Source organism: Falco naumanni, chromosome 4 (genome assembly GCF_017639655.2).
Source record: "Falco naumanni isolate bFalNau1 chromosome 4, bFalNau1.pat, whole genome shotgun sequence".
Lineage (NCBI taxonomy): Eukaryota > Metazoa > Chordata > Aves > Falconiformes > Falconidae > Falco > Falco naumanni.
The window spans coordinates 1,563,510-1,586,841 of record NC_054057.1 but is presented as its reverse complement, the minus strand read 5'-3'; the positions used below and the strand labels follow the sequence as shown (position 1 = coordinate 1,586,841).

The 23,332-nt window shown below is 37.4% G+C and overlaps 1 protein-coding gene and 1 long non-coding RNA gene across 2 annotated transcripts in view; one reads left to right on the top strand and one right to left on the bottom strand.

Moving 5' to 3' along the window:
• LOC121087829 overlaps positions 1-23,332 on the bottom strand; it is a 46,725-nt gene that overhangs the window by 6,506 nt on the left and 16,887 nt on the right. Inside the window, exons 3-4 of the long non-coding RNA XR_005827755.1 lie at positions 18,385-18,448; positions 11,108-11,183 (exon numbers count right to left, since the gene is read on the bottom strand). This is a non-coding gene — a long non-coding RNA (uncharacterized LOC121087829). The remainder of the gene's footprint in view (positions 1-11,107; positions 11,184-18,384; positions 18,449-23,332) is intronic.
• Positions 188-22,400, top strand: ACP3 (acid phosphatase 3). The gene is made up of 12 exons (XM_040593270.1): positions 188-303; positions 6,232-6,327; positions 7,699-7,785; positions 8,740-8,892; positions 11,542-11,640; positions 13,108-13,212; positions 14,238-14,370; positions 15,772-15,854; positions 17,650-17,756; positions 18,333-18,502; positions 19,430-19,555; positions 20,776-22,400. The coding sequence occupies exons 1-11, from the start codon at positions 190-192 to the stop codon at positions 19,546-19,548; spliced, it is 1,266 nt and encodes a 421-aa protein (XP_040449204.1). The 5' UTR covers positions 188-189; the 3' UTR covers positions 19,549-19,555; positions 20,776-22,400.

Sequence of the window (23,332 nt, the reverse complement as noted above, 5' to 3'; positions counted from 1 at the left end):
TAAATAGAATGTAAACAGTAATTTGAAAACAAAGGGCAATGCAATTTGTTGCGTAGTCACACAACATTCCTCTTGGATTTGAAATTCACCAGCAGCAGTTCCACCCCTTTTGAAAGTACAGCCTGACGTCTGGGCTGTTCAGCCTGAGCAGCTGCTGGAGCTACAAAGCCTTTTTCATCCTCTGCCAGGATGGGAGTGATATGGTTTCCCAACCCATCTAGGATCCTATGTTTTTATTTTCATATTATCCTCATTCTACTTCAGCAGACTACTGCAGAAAGAGAACTGAAGTTTGTGGCTGTAGTAAGTAGATTTTTTTCTATCTTGTTGTGGGCAACACAGGGAATTTGATAGGGCTGTTTAATCAAACAAGGTGTGTAGCTTCTTTGCTTCTTTTTAGACTTAAAGATAATCACTGCTGCCCTTCTGCTCTACTGAGGTTAAAGACTTTACTGAAAGAAGATAAAAATGCCTCAAGATACAAAATTTTTCATCTCATGACCTCTAGTTATTCTTTCAAGATAACCGAACAACTTAGCTTTGTGGTAGATGCATAATGCACAGGAGAGATCTAAGGTCAATGTTTACCTGTTCTTGCTTAATTTAGCTGAAACTGATGCATAGTCTGAGAGCTGATGATTATGGCCTACATTCTCTGTTCTTGGAAGCTGAAGCTTATGATGTTACAGAAGTTACCATAAAAACAAATGTATTTTCCATTTCAGAATAACTGAATTGGCACAGCAGTACATTGAGAAACAGAAAAGGGCATTTTTATGTAGAGATTTGAGATACATGTTGCATTAACTGCAGCTTGGTTGCAAATGGACTGTAATAATTTTTGGTGGGTCACTTCTTATTTTAAAGTCTCTAGACACTACTCCATTGTCATTTCCCCAATACCTCAGGTAAAAGAGAGATGAATTCAGTGAAATAGTTTGGATTCTAAAGGTTGCATCACAGTCCTGTTCATTATAATTTCTTTCTTTTAGTAAGAGATATACTGATAAAGAATAGTTAGTGTAAATGAAAATTTTCAATACGAAGTTGTGGGGATTTGAATTCACATTTAGAAATAGGAATTTTAAGATCTTCTTCCACCTTTCTCTATTTGACACATTTTGTGCATGTGCAGTTAATAGACAGAAGTACGGTGTCCAACACATATTACCTAGCTCTACGTAAATTATTTCATATCTAGCTGTCTATTGGCTGTATTGTAGATGTGCCACTTGGAAAGAGGCCAGAGTGCACAGGAAAAACCAGTTCCTACTCCTGCTGAGGTTTACTGCCCTATCAGACACTACACATCGCAGGGACTCAACACTAACTCCAGTAACCTGTGTATAGCAATATACTTAAATGTTGTTTTAATGATAAAACGGAGACCTGGATATGCAGATGAAATCAAGTGATCAGCAAGCTTTGGAGAATTAACTGTTTCAAGGGGAGGAGACACGTATTGAATTGCAGCTGTTACTGTGTTCTATCAAGCAGTGATTTTGCAGAAGGAGTTACAGGAAATGCTCACCACTATGGAGCTAGAGGTTTCCTATCCAAAATCAGCTGCTTACCACAACTATGCAGCCACCTACCAAAAAAAACCTAATAGGATTTTATTTATTTGTAAGGTAGCTTATCACAATTAATATTAAAATAATAGGTAAATTTAATCTAAAATGTCTTCCTTTTATCCCTGATACTTTTACTCAGACTGACCAATCTGCATAACAATTTACAATAGGCTTAATTTTATTATCAACATGCATCTCTTTTCTCAAGGCACGGTTTCTGTGTCTTCAATTGAATTTTGCCTTCTGAACTCACTGATTGAATTTTCATGGGAACAGAATTGCTAGCATGGACAAATAGGATAGGAATTAGCCCCAGAACATTTCACTGATATAATGAGATATAACGAGGGTATGGCTACAGTCAAGGTAAGTCTAAAAGGCATTTTTCTGAGATAATTCAATAGCCATTTCCCAGCTATACTCTGTAAGTTGCTATGTTTTCACCTGGGAGTAGTACTGCATTGTGAAGATATGTCATAATGACTTCTTTAAACTTTTTCAGCAGAACTGCACAATATAAAATACATCTACAGGGAAGAAAAAATGGATAAATGTTCCCTTTTGCTCATTTCTAGAATTGTTCTGTGCTCTGGGAAGGTGACTTAATCTCTGCTCATGATATCCATCTTTGTGCTGATTCTGTGCATTTTGATTACTGGCCACAAGTCCTTTTGGCTGAAAAGCTCTAATTCAAGCCAATTTGTCAAAATGCTATTTTAATTTTCTTTCTCACATGTACATATTAGCCTTCACCAGAATTCCTGTGCACTGAATTTAGACTAGACATAAAAGAAGAAATTAGGAAACATGTAGGACCATCAGATGCCCAAGTAGAAATGAAATACTGGTTTATTGTGTCTGTATAAAGAAGTTCTGACCTGTAATTTCTGGCTACACACAGGCATTTCGCCTGTCATATATACAAAGAGGTGCGGTTTTTGAAGTACTGTGATTTCATCATGTCTTTCTTCCTGTAACTCAAGATAGGAAGTGTTGACTGAGCATGTCATCTATGTGTCTGATCAAGCCAAGCCATTTGAACCTTGACAAAACATGCTCAGTGTTTCTGCATCTATGATTTCCCTGAACTGGCAGCATGACTGGTTCCATTTCTCTCTTGCTTTTTCATCCCTGTTGCCAGCTTAAGATAAAAATCTTTTTGTTTGAAGTTGAGTCTGTCAATAAAAAATGTCTGTAAGAGGCTCACTATTACTCAGATAATTAATGGCATTTCTGAATGAAGATGTTATGTATATTATACATGCCATATTCTCAGTTTACCCTCTCCTCCACCCGTTTTTCTCCAATATGATTTTTCACCTAAGATTACTGGAAGTAAATACTGGCCGAAGTCTGAGCCATGTGGCCATTTTGATCAGAAGTGATCACCCTCACAAAGTTACAAAGAGTGAATGGGAGAACCCAGACACCAAATCAGGTTCAAGCTGTATTAGAGCTGAAGGAGAGGGTATTTGGTAACTATCTATCTATTGCTTTTGAGAACTGACTGAGGTGAAGCACCTCAGGTAGAAGTACTGAAATAAATACACCAAACAGGTATACTTTGCTCCTTTTGTGTACATCCTCCTTGACCTCCCTTCCTTCTTGATTTCTAGTGTCTTTCCACCTTTTACGATGCCTCCTTGTTCCTTTTCTCTCATCCTGCCATGTTCTGTCTTCTGAAAGGTCAGGAATGCAATCTGTAGGCCAGGAGTAATAAATGCTGCAGTACATGTATTTTCAAATTAATTTGAAGGATCAACTTCTTTTTAACAAAATCCAAATGATGAATGTTGCAAAGCACATACTGATGAGCAAGTCATGCTCTGCAGGGAAACTCTTTCTTTCCCTAACAGTATCAGGTGTTCTAATGAAAAAGACAAAACTTCCAAATACACAAGCTCTTCTTAAAGCTTTAAAATATATACTAAAAAAGTCTCCTAAAATGTAGCTATGACTGAAGGAGTTAGCCTTTTAGGTTAAGTGGCTATTCATAAGGTCATTGTTTCATTTCCAACAGCAACTGAAACAAGGTCATTTTCAGAAATAGCAAGCAAGGAGGTTCGAGCTCAAACAAAAATCAGTTGGCTGAAAAGCTTAGTCCTTCAACTCCTAAAAACAGAGTTCTGCTAAGTATCTGTTCTGTTCTTGCTACTTCCAACTTAGTATTAATATCACATTTATATGTCACTGTGCAATGAAGGTGCAGAAATACAAACAAGGAACTGAACTTTTTTTCTATTTTGTGTGGACTTAATGAAGCTGTGCTGCCTTTTAGAAGAGAACATACTCCACTGCTTCCATTTCTTAAGGTTACAAAGATAAAAAATATTTTTCTTTACATCACCTGCTCCCACATATATTTGAATATCTTTAAATCTTGATCTTTTTGCCCTCTAACCTCTGTTCAGATAAAATGCTACTCTGTTATGGCTTATGGAAAATTTTTAGGGTCCGACTGTTGTGACAGTGAAATACACACTGAGGATTATGTTGCACATTTAGTATAAAGTATCATAAACCAGTATTTAAAATCTAACATATTTTCAGTAATTTTTCAATAATAAAAAAGGCGTATTTATTGGCAAAGTGTTGATCCATTGCTACATATTGCCTAACAAAATAATTTAAACATGTCAGTCAGTTGGAATAAATGTTAGTTACCCATAAAAATGCTTTTCTGTGAAGCTGGATAATTTAAGAAGAAAGTATGCAGCTACATTTTAATTGGGAATTTAACCTTCATTCTTTAGAGTCATTAGCTTGTCCAGAAAAGCTGATGAATCCTACCTGACACCTATGTATGTCAGCATGTCAAAACACCAAGGAAATAAGCAGTGACACAAAAGTCCTCCTCACTCATTTTTCTTGCATGCAACTGAATCAGTCACCCGACAATGTAGCTCTTTACTTATTCTCCTGTTCACTAGAAATGCTTTGAGAAATGATTATAAAGAACCGAGATTCCACATTAGAAAGAAGAGACATGTACAGAATTAAAAATTGCATAGAGAAGCAAAACAAAAAAATATATAAGAAAGCTTTTATGGACTCTTGCTGTACTTGAACTCAGAAAAAAAAAAGTTTGGGTTTTTTTTTCTTGAAAACTGTGCAATTTCATGTTGATCAACATGTTGTTGATGATGGTGAAAAAAACTCCTTGATTTGCTGAAAAATATTCACTTCAACTTGGTCACATCTTTAGTGAAATTTAACTAGCAAAGCAAAAAAGTAACAAGCAGTTTTCTACATGGTTCTAATGGTAACACCTAGTCTAGCAAACCTTGCTGTCTATTGTAGAAAATTAACATAGGGAGAAATCCAATTCTGTTTGCTTTTAAAGGACAGTATTTTCCACCTCTGAAGTACCTGCTCTAGCACAGGTTTGTGCACATTAGTCCAGAAGGCTGATGAAAAGGGTGTGTGTTGTAATTAAAACATTAAGCCACACTGCTTGTGTTTACTTTGAAAAATATAAACATAAAACACCTCCCAGCGGGAGTGGCAAACTAACTAGCAAGTACAAACCTCTCTGATGTTTGGGCAAGAATGATGTGGCTTAATAAGGCAATGGAGAGTATTAATTATAATCAAGCTCTATACCAGTGAGGTATTATGGAATAAATGTCACTTTATGAACAAATATACCATTCTTCCACATTGTCATTTTATTCTGCAGGAATGAGGTTCATTATGTGAACATTGATGCAAGCAAAGGTAATGTTTGCAACAGTTTAGGTCAGAATCCTGGAAGATTGTCTGGAGCCCTGTGAATTTGTATTTCAGCATTTCCTCTAATATGAAACTTTTGTGGACTTCATTTTTCTAAGCCACACATGACATACATAAGGAGGGTAATCCAGAATTTTTCAGAACCATTTAATCTAGAGTTGGCACTTTCTTTGTATGCTGGAAGAAAAATACAAAAAAGGCTCATTTAAGGATTCTGATGTAAAAATAATATGACTGAATGTATCACACTGATATTCACCATGCTGGAGTGTTTGGGATAGGAAAGCAACCAAATTCTTTGCTCTCACTGAATTTAACAGAAAAAAAAATCAACAAACCTACAGACTTTCAAAAGTATTTTCATACATCTATGTAAAAGTATTAATAAATACTAACTAAGCTAACAGTCTAAAAGTTTATACTTTTTCATCTTTATATTTTAGGATGACTTTAGAGATCAAACATAAGAGTCATGTGTACATGGAGTTACTATTAAAGATACTGCTATGAAAAAAGCAGTTACCAAAAGTTTCAAGTGTCTATGCCAAAGTAATTAAATACTAATATAAGCACATCAGAAACTGGTTTAATATTCAAAGGTGTCGAATGTACAAAATTCAGTCAGATTTCTTATCTAAGTTCCTAGCTATGGATATAATCTCAGCATTAACATCTTGGCTGATTAATTTTATGTTCTAGGAGGAAGACTCATCAGGCTCATGTCTGCTAAATTCCTATATAATTATACATATTCTTGTGTGTAAAGAATGTACTCCGATCCTACATGACTAGGTTTCTGCAGACTCTCCAATATTTTAATTTGAAAAATGGCACTGGAAGTGTAATGTATGCTTGACTTCTAGCTAGGTAATAAAGGAATGTTAACAGTAATTAAATAATTTTTTTTCATTGGTAATATTGTTAGGTTTTCCGACATGGTGACCGAACACCAATTGTAAACTTTCCGACTGATCTACACAAAGAAAGTGAATGGCCCCAGGGATTTGGACAACTTACCAAGGTACATTGGCTTTCTTAGAACTTATATATGCTACTAAAATAGGAAGTGGGCAGATTTGCTTATGTGTGCCTCAGAAATGTTAGCAAATCCCAAGTACTAACAGTTGGTATTAGCAATACCCCGTAATTCCTAAACATTTTTGTAACATTATTCATCCAATTACTGTTAAATTGAAATCTTGTTCATCATAGCTTTATAACTACCTTCCTAAAAGCAACAACTTCCTGATAGTGTGTTTGCATTCAAACAAATGTCAAGTTTAAACGTTGTCTATACTCTTAACATTGATGAAGTTCCAATGACCACTACGTACTGGGCCCTGTGACAGGGTAAAGGAATGACGCCTGCCCACCAGGTCAAGTGATGAGTCCACATCTCATCATTTGACTGGTAACCAACTCCTCGCAAAACAAGGGATGTCTTGCAGGAGAAGGCTGCTTCTAACATGCCTTCTAATAAGGTTACTTTCAGCCCAGATTTTCAGTAGGATGCACTGAACCCACTTCTTCAACATCTAGCCTTAGCTCTTTAACTGTATCTGACATGAAATTCTGGAGCAAAGAAAGGCCAATGCATTTCCTAATACTTTATCATGATGCAGAAGCATGAATCAGAGTCAATTCAGCATTTGGTTTTTGAAGCGAGGCTTGAAGGATCTGTAAAATTCAGACGCTTGCACAACACATCACTATCTCCAGGTACATAGCTTATGTTGTAAGAAGAAACAAAAGTTTCTGCTTTGGCATGAATTTTGAGAGCTTTTTGCTATTCTATTATCTTTTTAGCAACAGTAGTAAAGAATGTAATTCTCTGACATCTAGAAGTTAAAAAGTTCAGCTCACAGCTTTTGAAATTACAGAAAAGACAGCGTGCAATCTAACACAACTGCAGGTGCACCAAGGCAAACGTGAAAGAAAATCACTTAAGGCATGATTTGCAAGGCAGAAATTTATCAGGTTGATCCAATAGCAAAGCAATGACAATAATAAATACCAGGTTATCAATCACCCTTTCTCAGCTGTCACTAACTGACATGCATTGTAAAAAACAATGTTGATCATTAATAACTCCAGGAGCATCCACAGAGCTACAGCACTGTGGAAACAGTACTTGTATAGAATCAGGCACATTGCCTTTCCTGTAGCAGATGTTGGAGTCTTAGCATTTCAGAATGTATCATTTTTCATAGATATGAGTATTTCTGTTAAAAATTCTAGATCACATACAACATATACAGTACATTATATAAATGGTTAATGATCACTTAAAAAACTGATTGCTGAAGACAAAAAATAAAACAGAAATGAAACTTCTATGTGAAGATCCTTCAATGACCTTAATCTAATAGTCATCTGTTTGTTTGCCTCACAGACTGGAATGCAGCAGCTGTTTGAACTGGGACAGTACACAAGGGAAAGATATTCCAACTTTTTGAACAGCACATACAACCGGCAAGAGGTATATAGCAGAACTGTCTGGAGGACGTTTCTCTGGCATAGCAGAACTATAGACTTGTGCCAGATAAAAGCACATCATCATATTAATTTCATTAATAGAAAAATTAAGGTAATAAAAGAATAGCCCGGCTATCAAGTAAGGGTAAAAAACATAGACTAGAGTCTAACTTTCAGCTCCTACATTTAGTTCAGGTCTTCTACTGCCCGGTTTTCCAGGACTGAACAGCTCCATGCCACCAAATTAATTGGGAAATTATACATAGTGGCCCAATATTCCGTTGAAAGGCGAATGAATGAGTATCCAACCATGTGATGGGCCATGCTCACATACTTCATCCTGTAAAAGAGAGGTCTAACAGTTGTTTGGATGTGTTTTTCACATGGTACAGATCCATCGTGGGGAAGATACCACTATCATTTTGGTCTGTACGTGAGGGATCTGTTGATGGGAAGGCATAAAAGACTATAGCATTGCTCTGCTTCCAAGAGAAGTTTAAGTGCCTTCATTCCTGAGGTACAGCAGATGGATCATGGAATCATAAATCATTTAGGTGGGAAAAGACCTTTAAGATCATTGAGCCCAACAATAAACCTAGTGCTGTCAAGTCCATGGCTAAACCACATCCCTAAGTGACACATCTAGGTATATCAATATTCCTCTGAATCTCAGAAGATAGAGTTTCATTCTTTTAAATCATGCTTTCTTATTCTTCCTAGTTCAATCTGAGGATTAGATTCCAAACTGAAAGTTTGCTTTGGCAATTTCATTTATGCAAATGAAGTAAGGCCCTAGGAAGCTGAGTTATGCTTTCACTGCTTTGATTTTAGGCAAAACGATAAAACTAAAAATGAGAATCCAGGATTTATGAGTTGGGTAAAATTTCCTTCTTTTTGAGGTGTTTTTTTTTTTTTACTGTTTCCATTTTATTTTTAATCTTTTCCATTCTATCTTCAGTTTTACATCCAAAGTACAGACTATGATCGCACCATTATGAGTGCCCAGTCATACCTTTCTGGCCTCTTCCCACCAACTAGCAGCCAAATTTGGAACCCTGACCTTCTCTGGCAACCCATTCCAGTTCATATTCTGCAAAAATCAACAGACCAGGTGAGTACTGACTGGACACTTCCACTTCCTATAACACCTTAAACTTTCCCAGAAACAAAAAAGAGGAAAAATGGGGAAAAAAAGCTAAAAAATATTTTCTATTCTTTTTGAGTTCAATCTAATAGAAAACATCAACTGCAGCTACTGGCTGACAAGTATGTCATAGGTCAACTGTAATAGCTGCATGAATATCCTTCTTCTATAGTTGCAGAATATCTGAATTGTCATATGTGCTACCATTTTCTTCAAGGTACAGCCCTAACATTTCTCCTGGCAAGGACACTTTTGAACAATATTATAGGGAAGTTGCCTAAACCTTTATAGAGAACAAGTGCTTTTCTAAGCACCAATCAGCTAGACAGGCCTCTCCTCTTTGTCAAGTTTGTCCCATGGTTTATTCAAAGAATGGAATTTTCACCAGCCACTGTCATGACCTCTCAATTATTACTTTCCTATTCTTGTAGCACTTAGGCACCCTAATTACAGACAAGGGTCCTTTTATGCTCAGTGTTATACAAACATCTAATGAAACCCTAGTGCTTGCCTTGTGGTTCATAGTAAGAGCAGATCTACCTGAATAATAGGTCTTGCAGAGAAGTTTTACTATACATAGTTCTCTCTGACTGACTCAGTTGTACATTTTAATTTTCCTGGCTCCAGTGGCAAGGATCGTGTAAGGAACAGTGTGTTAAACAAGGATAAAAAGTTACTGAGTGTAATGACAGAAAGGGTAGTTTCCTTCTGCCTTTAAGGACACAAGTTGAGTTTAAGGGAATGTGTACACCCCCCCAACTCCCCCATTAAATAACCGCCTGTCCAGTCACCAACATCAGAGGATGGACTCTGTCATTAGGGGGTGGCCCATGTGCCTCCCATTGGCATTCCTCTATTCTCGGAGGCCATGCTTGAAAGCAGGTACAGAGAAGGGGTTTCCACAAACTGGATTAGGCACAATGTGATTCAGCTTGAAACTTAACTCTGTCCCTCAACAGAAAGGAATGCTGTCACTGTTAGATAATGTGGGACACTAGAGGAAGTTCTTTCACCAGAAGACTGAAAAAGCATCAAAGTAGGGAGAGCTTTGGCTAAATAAAACCTCAAAGCCCTTAGGGGAATCACAGTGCAGTGCAATGACCTGTCTGGAGAAGGCAAGCTCATTTGTAGGAAACTATGGTACCTTACCACTTCTGCAGCTGCCTCGGGGAGTACTGATGTTTCACTGAAACACAACTCTAAGGCAAGTCAAAATTCCTATTAAATATGCAAATCACCCCAAAACAAATGGTTCCCTTGTTAAACGAAGGAGAAGTTTGAAGGAATTTTCAAGCCCTAAGCAACAGTGGTAAACTGAGGCAAAGTACAGTCCTGTAAAAAATCCTCATCACAGCTTACTTTTTGGCCTGACAGGCAACAGTACTGAGTACTGCTTGATGAGGCCAAAGGGAGTGGCTTAATTAATAACATCTAGAGTGGGATAATTATACCATACAGCAAGGAAAACATTTGTTATTCTGTAATTAAGCAACATTCTCCAGTTCATATTGCAGCTTTAAGCCTTCACCCTCCAGTGTGCTGCTGTTACAGAAAAAATGCACCCTTGGAAATCCGTCCATGTGAAAGTGTACTAGTGTCAGTTGGTGGCTGCTGCAAGCTTCATGTTGATAAATCAAAAAGAAAAGACGCACACTGGAAGTGCAGTCTGCTAAGGCTCACCCAAGACAAAGCAGACCTTCTTGCACATACATAAGCCATAGATCTTGAAGTTAATTTTACCACTGTATATTAAAGTCAGTTCCTTGCCATGATTTGTACGGTTGACAGGATAATATCAGTGCCGGGTCAAAAATGCTCTAGTGATGCAACATAAAGTGCTGAAACAACACAAGCTTATTTTCCTCATCATAACTTTCTACTGACACTTTATGCTGGATCAGATATCATCTGTCCTTCTGCAACTAGTGTAAAGTGTATTTGCTAGAGCAGCATCGGATGGACACATATGTATTTACACATGGTTCAGATAAATATGTACTATCAGGTGACCTCGTAAAGCATACACTTGGAGTTACTAAAAGTGAACCATATCCCTAAAAAAGAAAAGAGCCATTAAGCTCACAGCTTTTTAGTATTTCAGGAGCACAGTTTTTTTTCATTCTTCTTTCAAGTTCTGTCCATTAAGCGATACTTAAAATGCTTAATATAATATGCTGCTTACCTCCAAAGAGATGAGAGCAGGATGTGTAGATGCAGAAGCAATTCATATTCCAGTACCAGGTGGAGTCAAGCTGCACCTGGGGGGATTCAGAAATTAAGAGGAAAGTGTTAGCTTTTTTAAATTCCTGATAATGGACCTTGATCCATTTCTCAAAGTGATCCCCTGACAGATTAGCATAATTGCTTTTTGCCAAAACTGAGAGAAATCAAGCTATTATAGCCACAAGTAGCCACTGAAAAAAGCAAGTTACCACAGTTCATTGCTTATGGTAACTGAATTCATGAACAAGGTACCTGAACAAACCATTATGGAGTAGCTGTACACAGCCATAAATCTATATAACAAATATTACATCAGCAATCTCAGCAACAGAAAAACTAGAAGTCTGATGATTAATTATAGAACTATTCTAAGTTTTGTATCTCTTGTTTCAGAGGCTCCATTTTCCTCTGCCTGACTGTCCCCGTTTTGATGAACTTCAGAATGAAACACAAACATCTAATGAATTTCAAAATAGAATACAACCATACATGGTAAGACAAAATAAAAAGGAACCAAAATCTAAGAAGAAGGAATGTAAGTAAGATGTAACAGTTACAGAATTGCATTGTTTCCTTTCACTAAAATGAAAAAAAAAATAAAATCCTGAGGGCTCTCTTAAAATTGGAAATTTAGGCCAATAGAATCAAAAATATGTTTTATATGCTTATGCATTTCTCACACTTTTCTATATCAATCTTTTAAAATGTGACTTTAACATTAATTTTCTGAGACTATTTAGAGCTCTATATAATTAAAGTTCCATGATATGAGGGGAGAAGAAATTTCTGGATGCAGTGATTTCATTCCACAGGGTAGCACAAAATGAATCTGAGTAAATCTGATAAATGTGAAACTTTGGAAGATTTATTCCTTCCTGCTGTGTTTTTCTGAACTTGACACTACAACAGAGGACTAAAGAAGTCCAACCAGGTGAACACTCTGACTTAAGTAAATTTTTCTGAGATGTATTTTGGATCCATTACAAGACACGCTTCTGTTTTGGCCCTGACACAAGTCTTGACAGTGAGAGATTAAAAATTTCTGACTCCAGTGCTGCAGAAAGATGTAGGTATATGGATGTTATACCTGACTCAAGCAACTGTGTTCTTGTGGATAACAATTGCTCTGAACAGTGGTTACTGCTGCTCTCATTTGTCTACCATGCACTTCATAATAGTACTACTGCACAAAAAAGCATGGGTCTCATGTTCCTCATACCCCGACTGCACCTGTACACATTCTCTCTAAGTCACTTCAGGCTTACTGCTTGGGCTAAACCAAACAGTTTCCTTTTTTGGCTTATTTCTAACTTTTTGCTAGCTCAGCTGCTCTGGTCAGCCTTACTCACCTGCAGTGGGAGGGCAGTTATGGCTTCACAGCTATCCTATCTCTCAGCTACTAGTATGAAACAGGTAACATGGGAACAAGGCTTATTAAATAAAGAGTCCCTGTGGTAGCATGTAGCAAGAATCCCTATGGGAATTGTTGTGGAACTATTACATAGATATTCAGGTCCTCTTTAATGGCAGAAGGAAAACCTAGTTTCATTTTCAATTTATTTTTGCCTCATCTTGAATATTTGCCTCAGCTCTCTTTAATTTTCTATTTTCTCCTCAACTTTTTTCTCATGTTCCTTTTCCTTTAGTGCCTTCTGTGTATCTGAAGGCTTGAGGTGACTGAGGTAGTCTCCTGGAACAGTCAGAAGAGAAGAGTGCAGTGCAGAGAGCACCACACTTATCCATAGCAGGGCTGAGAAAAAGCAGTGTCTGAAACAGAGATCAGTACCTTGAGATGATTACAAAATGAAATCTGCAACCAAAATCTTCTCCTAAAAGGGCTTCACCCATGTAAAATTAAACACTACTGTGTTGCCAGGTTGGGTGCTAATGAATCTGTATGCATATATGTTCCATATGTATTGAGTATTTGTGGTATACACTTCACTTTTTTCCCCCCAGGATTTTTTACAAACAATGGCAGTTAATACAGGACTTGAACTAAATCATCTTAAAATACTGGACAATTTCCAGCTCTGGAATACATACGATACTCTACACTGTGAGGTAATAATAATACAATAGAGGTCAGGAAAGAGTATAACTCCTAAGCCGGGTTTCAATTAAACCATGGCAATGTGATTTCATAGGAATGAGTTGCCTTCTCTCATGGATTTGCTTGCTTTTTTTTTTTTTTTTTTTAGTTTGAATTTAAGTTCTAATTTAGTGCATTGGTAAAAGATAACCCAAAAAACACAGTTTACAGCTTGGGAAATTGCTGTTTCCATTTGGTTTTCTCCTGAAGTACTGGTACCAGAATCCATTCCTTTTATTATCTCATTTTCCTTCCGAATATGCTGCTATAGAATTATTTGAGCATGCTGCCTAGGTCATATTTATGATTTTTAACAGGAAAATGACATTATTTGATTTAATCTATCAACAGCCAAATGTCTAAATACTCAGATGTTCAAAATGAGAGGTAAGATTATGATCTCTCCGTTAGAAAATTAGGAGATTATGATTGCTACCAGGGAATATAATCAGACTGGCTCAAAGCATGGAATGATTCTGTTTGGCCCCAGTCATTATGAGCAGCGTGTGAAGGCTGCTGAACATATCCTCCACACACTGAGGCACTTAAACACTGTAAGACACTGTCACTGTTACATGACTGGAGAGTGACACTTGCCTGTTAATGGCCAGTGATGGAACTGGCACCTGACAACTGCATGGAAAAGGCAGGACGAGCTGTAGCTAAGTTATACCCTGAAGACCCAGAGGAAAGCAAGAGAATAAGACATGTCTGCAATTTTTCACACTAGCAAAACCAAAACCATACATATATAGCAAGAACACATTAAACCTACGAGAGAACCCCTTCACATGGGTGTTTCCCCTCTTCCCATCCACCCACTTCAGGTTGATCCCCATTCCTACAAAGTGTATTTCAGGGAATGCTGGTGAGTGAAACCTCACTGGGCGAAGAATTGCAGGACAGAGAGTCTAAATGTGGTAGTGTGAGGCTGGGCAATAGGATGATGGAAACCAGTTGAAGAAAAAAACATTATTTTGTTTTCCTTTATCACTAGGGTATTCACAATTATACTCTCCCTGTATGGGCTACCAAAGATGTAATCGACAAGATGGAAAAACTGGCAGAATTGTCCTTATTATCACTATTTGGGCTTTATAAAACAGAAGAGAAATCACGACTACAAGGAGGTAAATTAAAAAATGCACAGCTCCCAGAAAGGAGACAATGTTTATGATAATGTGCAACATCCTGTCACCTGACTCATGCAAAATTATTGATACAGAACATTGATTTGTAACTATGGACATTGGATGCCATATTAAGCATGAAAATATATGCTGAATGCTGGCATTTGCATGGATGATATATTGAAAGAAGGTGTAAACATTAATGTATTTAGTTATACCATAGTTTTTAAGGGATTAGGATTTTAAGAAAGAATATAGAAAATCAAGGGAAAATTCAAGCCCTCATGGGTATGATCATTATTTGTCTCATACTAGGTTAGATTAAGTTTATATTCTGTTTCTCCATTTATTCTAATTGTTTCCTGACCTTTGTTTTTCCTTTTGATGTACTGGTTATATATTGCGCCCAAACCTTAGCAACACATTGGTAGCTCTCTGAGAGACTCATATAAAGCTGCTCCAGAACAGTCTGAGTCTGATCAGAATAGAAGATGAGAGTTTCACGTTATGTCTATACTGCAAGAAATGGCATTACTGCTTAGCTCCAAAACTGGGGCACACAGGTTATGCACATGCTAACGCTACTTCAGGACACAACCCAGGAATTTATCATATGATCCCCAGGTGTCCATGAGCAGGAATCCCAAACAAGTCAGCTTGCATGTCTGCAGGCTGGACTGTTTGGGGCTAGCCTTTGTAACGCACGTACCCTGCAGTCTAGACCTAGGTAAAGAGTTATTAGCAGCCTCATCATCTGGGCATATATATCACCAGATCCATCCATATAGTAATTACAGGCCCAGCCTGCATTAAAGCCTTCTAGCTGGTAGCTGGCCATATCATGTGCTCAGGACGTTTTTCCTAGTGTTACACCAGTTATGTCCTCTTCCTCTAGAACTGTATAAATTGTGCTATGGGGAATTTCTGCTGCCCTTATCCCATTCGTTTTCGAATATCTCTGGTCTAGAGAATGAGAACAAAAGAGCTTTGGAAAAATGAAGAATTGATACTGTGTGACTTGTTGGAAGTAAACAGTTAAAAATATTGCTTCAGCATGTAGAGAGGAAGAGGTTAGCACAGCTGTCATTATTGCAACACTCCAAACAGACAAAAAATGATGGAGAGGAGGTCTCAGCATAACAAAACTGGAAGCATCATTAGCCTCAGTTCTCAATACAGTTCTAGATGATTTCCTGTAAATTCTGCCTCTTCACTTGACCTGGATGATATATTTCACCTCTGTAACGTTTTCTCTCTAGTTATGGACTTATAGTAAGCTAAAAAATGAGCACGGGACCCGAGTAGATGTCTTCTATTTGATACTCAAAATCTTTTGTCTTTTTGGTTTCTATGCAAATATCATCTCCTCATTTTCCTCTTCCTTGTTCCAATCTCTTTAAGGTGTCCTTGTGAATATTATCTTAAATAGTATTAAGCAAGCTGCCAATTCTTCAAAACAAAGAAAAATGGAGGTCTACTCTGCAGTGAGTATTTTCATGTTTCATAAATCTTGCTATGATTTTACCCGTAAAAGACCCTTAAAGAGAATAATCAGTCTCCCTGTAAGTTAAATGAATGAATAATATAATATAGTTCAATTCAGCTAACAAGCTGAACACCAGTCAGTACAAGAACACAGCAGAAGCATGGATCTCACCTCAGTTTCAGTCAAACCACATTTGGTAAAGAAAACTACATATTTTACCATCCATTTTTTCTGCCTAATGGTAGAGTTTCTGTAAGTTGCATCTTTCCTTAAGTGCTCCTAACTCAGAGATGCTGGCACATAGCAGAACTTCAGTTGCGCCTCCAAACCTTTCCTCTGCTTATAATAGGATGACATAGCTGTGGATTCTTTTTGTTTATTTTAGCGGATGAAGAGGGCCATTCGGGTCAGACCAAGCTCCACTTAGCTCATTCATTATCCTGTCTCTGACAATGGCCAACGGCAGGGAAGAATGTGAGAATAATGCCAGCACAGAGTGATGCTTCCCCTGATACAACCTTCCAGCAATCTGTGGCTTAGGACTTCCTGAGATAGAATCTGTATCTGAGTGTTTGATAGCTCTTGACAAACTTTCTTCCATCAATTTATCTAATCATTTTTTTAATGCATTTATACTTTTGGCCTCTGCAACATCCTGTGGCAATGACTTGTGTATTGAAAGAAAAAAAGTACTTCCTTATTTTTTTTTAAACTGAGCTCCTTCTTAGCATTTCTATTGTGAGAAACAGGGGATAGTCATTCTTTATTCACTTTTTCTGGGTCACTGATGAATTTACTATTTTCTGTCACACCTCTTCCACCTTTCCTTTTCCAAGATAGAGTCCTACTCTATTTAAATCTTTACTCATGTAGAAACCACTCAATATCTTAAATCTTTCTTGCTGCTTTTTTCTGTTTTCTAGCCCTATTATATTATTTTTGAAAAGGAAGAAGTGCATACAGAATTTTTTTCATTGCTGCTTTAATGCCTTGAAGCCAACTATACTCTTATTTTTGAAACTGATCAGTCTAAAAAGTTCCAGATCCTGAATAGAAATTAAAGCATAGCTATTAGACTATAATACAAATAACCCTAGAAAATATGTATACAAAGATGCTTGTAAAATTTAGGAATCGAGGTGACTGGACTTCCTTCATTCAGCTCTTCCTCCTGGCATACCCTGCAAGAGGAGGGACAATGGGGAGAGAAAGAGACTCAAGATGGAGGGGAAACTCATTCCATCAAAATAGAAGCCAAACTGAGATTTTATTGTATAAATCCAAACGGAAGGAAGAACACTTCAAAAAGTTCTGGAGTGTGTGTGGAGGCGAGAAGAGTAGTCTTTGTTCACAACTGTTTGTCTGGTATACCACTGAAAAAAAGTACTTGTATCTTCACTTGAAATGACTTAAAATATATTACTTTATACTGCCTTAATCTGACCTTGGAACCCAAAACACTGCTGAAGGAAGGAGTAGCAAAATGCACTGAAAAACTAATTCATTATTCAGACCACATCTTCCTTTCCCTCAGTATCTCTGTCTCCAAAATATTGCCAGATGGTGTAAGACACATACTGCAGGAACTCTTTGAAAATGCCTCAGGGCTGTCTGTAGTAATCTGTTAACATGTTTTTCCCAATGATTAATATACCTAATACATTTTTATGGTCAAATTTACATAGGTTTTGTTTTATCTTGATTTCCACTCCATCTCTACTCGTCTCATTACTCTGGATAAATGGTAGTTGACTTAACTGACTTTCAATGATGGATTATTTTTTTTCCAATAGCATGACACCACAGTTGGGGCCCTCCAGATTGCTCTCAGTATTTTTAATGGAAAACTGCCACCATATGCTGCTTGCCAGTTTTTTGAACTCTACCAAGAAAGCAGTGGGCAAGTATCCTCTTATCTATGCAAGAACAAGGAGTGTTTGGAATTTGGTTCCCTCTTCCCCAAAATATTTTTTGTCTCAAATATTGTGAGGAAATATAAATTCATTTTAAACTGGTACTTCACTGAGTGGGCACAAAGTTGTATTAAAACTAGGAAAAAATAAGTTTGCTTATGCATATGCATCTGTGTGGTTTGAAAGAGAGGAAGAAGAGGAAAACACACTTTACCAGCTGGAAGTAAATGGTAAAATAAATTTTCCTGATTCTTCAAATGATAGCAACAACATATCAAGTCACCTCATAAATCCCAAGGTAAACCAGTTGGTTTACAAGAGCCTGGTGCTGTTGCCGTTCAAGGAGCCTTCAGAAGGGCCTTTTGAGCTGACTGGTGACCTGTGCAGTAGTGTAACCAGCTTTGGCAAAGTGAGCTTTACAGGTGTTTTTCACAAAGCCTCCACTCTTGAAGAACAGGTTCTAGAGCAGGATGGCAGAGCCTATTTCCAACATTCTATCTCTAAATAGGAAAACTTCAATTTAAGAACTTTTTTAAAAAAATCTTTTCAATGTTGTCAATCAGGCGATATAGCATTGAAATGCATTATCGGAATGACTCTTCAAAGGATCCTTACCTACTCACTCTGCCAGGATGCACCTCTTCTTGTCCACTTGAGAAGTTTGCTCAACTAGTTTCTCCTGTGATTACAGAAAATTGGTCAAAAGAATGTGGGAAGAAAGACAAAATGAAAGGTAGTGTAACAGCATTGTATTTTCTACATAAGACATGGAGGCAAAAATTGTATCAACGGCTCCAAAGGTACCTTTCACACAATAGATAGATCTCCCTTTAACAAGTGCAGACAGCTTTACTACAGACAGGGAAAGCTGACAGAAATTAAATTTCTCTGAAAATGTGAAGAGTAGACTTGTCCACCAGTGTGAAGGCAGTGCTACTATTAGCATACTCACATAAGGAGCTACTTAAAGGCCATGGCCAAAACTAGAGCTCTGCTTGTTGAGAATGGCCAACAGAAATATTAATGTGGGTGCTATGAAAGGAGTCCTGAGTATGCTGGATGCATCAGACCTGCAACAGACATCTGTAGATGTAAAGCAAAAATGGCTTGCACATGCACAGTAAGCTCGATGCATCTGTATTTCTGGCACATGTACTATGAATTGACACCTTAACCTCCACTGTACAGACAGAGTGCAGCTGATCCATGCAGATATAGCAGCTATTTGCCTTGGACTACCAGCAGCTGACAGCTGATAACCTCTTCCTGCCTCAATATTATTTCTAGGAGGGAAGTGAAGGGCAAGGCAATACATGCTACTTTCAAACAGTCCTGGTATTTCCCCCTTTCTACATATATTTGGTGTTTTGCTGATCCCTGATGAAACTCCTCATTGCGTTAACTACACATGGTCTGTCTTGCCCTGTGAAAATCTAGGAGTAAGACCTACCCATGCACAGGAAGCTACCTATGCATTTCCAGGACTGAAGTATATGCTTTTGTACTTATGTTGCGTATGTCAGTAATGCATATGTCAGTAAATGCAGGCTATGTGATCTTGCCAGAAGTATGAACAAAATGTAACTATATTTCCATTGTACGTGATATCTATGTATGTCTTTCATTAACTCCCTTTTCCTTTATTGTTTTTCCTTCACAGATATTTTTATTGGATTTGATGTTGCTGTTGGCTTGTTGTTCATTTTTGACCTTGTACTGCTCTACCTGCTTTATCATTATGGACGCTGCAGGCGCAGAAACAATTACCAAGACATTTAACAGAGAGGTAAAGAAATGAAAGAGAGAGCAGCTAGACACTGAGCAACCCTTGAAGTTGCTTATATCCATCAGTTTGCTCTGGCCAAATTAATCTCCAAAGCATATTCAATAATTTTGAACAGCTGAGGTATCTGTGGCCTAGCTCCTAAAAGACTAAACATCTGCAGTGAGACATACTGTAGAAATACATTATTGTTAAGAATTTACTTTTGTAGGAAGATGGAATTACTCCAATTTATATCTTCAGGTTTTCTACTACCATTGATCACTCTTCATTGATACTTCTTTGTATCTTCATTGATCTACTACCATTGATACCTCAGTGGGGTGAGGAGATGCTATGGCCTCTGTTTTACTTTTATATTGCCTATTACCATTTAGCCCTCTGCTGCTCAATGAGTCTTTCTTCAAAATCACAGTTTGTAGTATTTTCCTTCTTATAAATGGCTATTTTGTTGATGCACAGGAAGATATTTCAGTGAGCAGAAGCTGCAATTACTGTGTGAAAAAGATTCATGCCAGCACTTGGGCATACTGTTTCTGCATTTATTCATGCAAATCTATGCATGAGTTTTGACCTTGGCCTTCAGCTAATAAAAGTCTGCAGCCTGCTTTTGAAAGGAGTTACACTACCATAGCTATCACTGAAATTGGCAGAAACTGGGGAGAGCTCTGTCACATACCCAGGCATCAAACAAGAAGCTTAGTGCAACAGGATCTTGGTCAGTGTCCACAACTTCAGTAATATGGATAAGCAAATACATAAAATCTATTTCTTGTTGCTACACTGCTTTGCTGTTTTTCTGAGCTCTGAGTCATAAATGATCCTTTGCCCTGCATCTTTTCTACAATGCAGCTGTTTACTGTCCTGCTTCAGGTCCCTTCTGTAATTTTCTTTCTTCGAGCCACTCTTACAATAATTTCTCAAGCTATCACTCTGTTCATCACTTTTCCATTTTAATTTGCAATAACTCCTTTATGTCCTTCCTATGTTCAAAATCCCTTATGTTAGCAAGATATGCACTGAAAGTAAGGAAATAACATTTCTGCTTTTTGTAGGTTTATCTCTTCTGTGTAATATATTTTTTTTCAGATTGTAAGCTCCTAAGGGCAGGGAATGTGTTTCCATAATTGCTTTCTAGTATCATAAGCACTAATATTGCTGTATAAAATACTGCCTATCATCATATGTTTCAAGGGCTGAATCAAGATTTTTTTATCCTGTAGTCCTGCAGAGGATACTGTGAATTACATTACCATGGAGAAGCCTTTTTGAAAATCAAGACAACTATACAGACAGGTGCCAGCAGCAAGTCCAGCCCAACAGATATAATGAGCAATCGTGTGCTCAAGCTAATGAGTCCTGTTGAGGTGCAGAAGTCTAGAGAAAGCTGAGAGATGGAGCTGCTTAGCTCAGGCATAGCATCATATCAATGTGAATACGTTGCTTCCGGACAGACTGACTTTGACTCACATCTGTGGGTTGCAACTTGGAGCCCAGAAGCTTGGGTCAGCTACCACTGATCTAGAGATCAGCCCTCAGTATTGCAGCTATGGACACATTTAAAATGTGATGTAGTTAGATGTACTGATATTAAATAGGATAAATCAAAAATAATAGCAAAACTTGTGAGAATACAGCACTTTCCAAACATCACTGCATTTTCTCATAGTCCCTTCAGGTACTGATGTGTCCACCTTTTGAAGCAGTATTTCCAACTCAGTAAAAAGCTTTTGCAAGTATCCCTGATATTTCCATTTTATCTATTATAGGAAGTATCATAAATAAGTGATGGATTTGATTCTTAGATGGTAAGGATGTTTTATTGTATAACAATTTGGGGCAAAGCTGTCAAAAAGATGATCCTTAAATCAGATTTTTTTCGATGTACAAGTTCATATTGTAAGTAGTAGTTCTGATCCTCAGTGCAAAAACTTAAAAGAAAAGTCTATATTGCAGTCAAAAGTGTTACAGTAGCTCTAGGAAAAAAGCCTGAGCTGGCTTGCTTACTATTAGCAGTGTACCCATAGTGGGGAAAAACTCAGGACTGACTGCAAAACTGATCCTGTCTCCTGAGTATATATATACTCAGTAATTAGCTGATGCTGAACTCTGTATTACCATGGCCACAGCGTTGATGGTATTCACTTAAGGATAGATTGAGTATGTCTTTTATTAGAGGCAGTCAGATGCTTGATAAATGGAGATGTATAGTTGACTAATAATGTGCAGTAATAACTGGTTTTGAGATATCAGAAAGTCGGTTGCACTCCACAAGAAGTAGAATGGGGCATGTTTTTTACAAGATTGCTTCTTACTAAAAGACCTACTGACAGACAGAAAGTAAAATATGAAGTGTCTGAGATGTCTTTTGTGGTTTATGATACTCAAGCCTAGGCTGTTACAGAGAATTTCAGGACAGGAGGCAATACTAGCTGCAGCAGGAGCTATCATGAATTAATTTTATTGTAGGGACGCCTTTTTGTTAACCGACTTGAAAATGACCATGCACTTTTAGAGAGGATCCAGTGAATGAATACAAGTTACACAGAATGTAATGGATAGGACCAGATGCTGTAACTTCAGAATTAATGAAGGTACAATAAAGATGTAATACATTATTAATGCAGGCCCTGAATCTCAGTTATAGTAAAGATGCTTTGTCTTGCTGTGATTAAATCATGTAAAATGTCTCCAGTGCAGTAAAAGGTTGTAAGCACCAAGACAAGCTTGTGGCTTTTTAAATTTTTCAGCCATATTTAAAATTTGCTTCGTATAATCTGCAGACTGTTTGTGATTAGAAAATATCTTGTCTCCAAGCAAGCTGTAGCACTGCAATAAAGTATATTAAAGGAACAATTCAGCATTTGCAATTGTATTTGAGTGAAAAATAATGGAGCTTTCAGTATGCTTAGAGTTTCCAAACAAAAGTGAGTGTTCAGATTTGCTCTTTCTGTAAGAACAGATTTTTAAAACACCGATGCTTTGACACAGATAACACTAATGTTGATGACATCAAGCTCTTCCATTTGCCCTCTAGCAGTGACCTCATCTGCCTCTATGATAATTATGGTAGCAACTAGAAGCTCTGCAGCAGGGTTTTCTGGTGCATATGGTAGACAGCAGTGCATACACAGCACTTTCCAGCTAAGTCTGGAACAATCAATTGCTCTTACTGAATTGATTTCATTCTGGAACTTGTTTATTCACAGTCCTGAATATTGCACACACTGGGTCAGTAGAGCAACACCAGTAACACCAGCTCAGTCTGGAGCACTCATGTTCATTTGTGCCTGTAATGTAGGGACATTTGATCCAAATGATATTACTTCTTCTCACTTAAATGCATTTTCTTATGTGTGGTAAGATAAAGAAAACAGAATAAAAAGTGCACTGTATTAATAAAATAAAATAAAATTCAGTCCAAAAAATCTTGACTCTGGATTGAACGCAAAAAGACAATAGGCTATGTATCTAAATTTTTCTCCACAAAGAAATGCTAAAATCTATACTCTACAAAGAATAAAGATTTACAGTGATGGAATTTGACAGTGATGATGAGGTACAGGCTGGCTTACTCTTGGGCATATAACTTTGGCCCTTACTAATCCATGTTGAGGTGACATCAGCAATATTGCATGGGATTGTATTCTTGGCATAAAATAGCTGAAAATACTTACTCCTTAAAGCATTTCTTATAAAATGGGGACGAAACATGGAAATTTACCTATAAATGGCTAGCTTTATTGATTCAGATAATAATGCTTCTTCATCAGAAGTTGC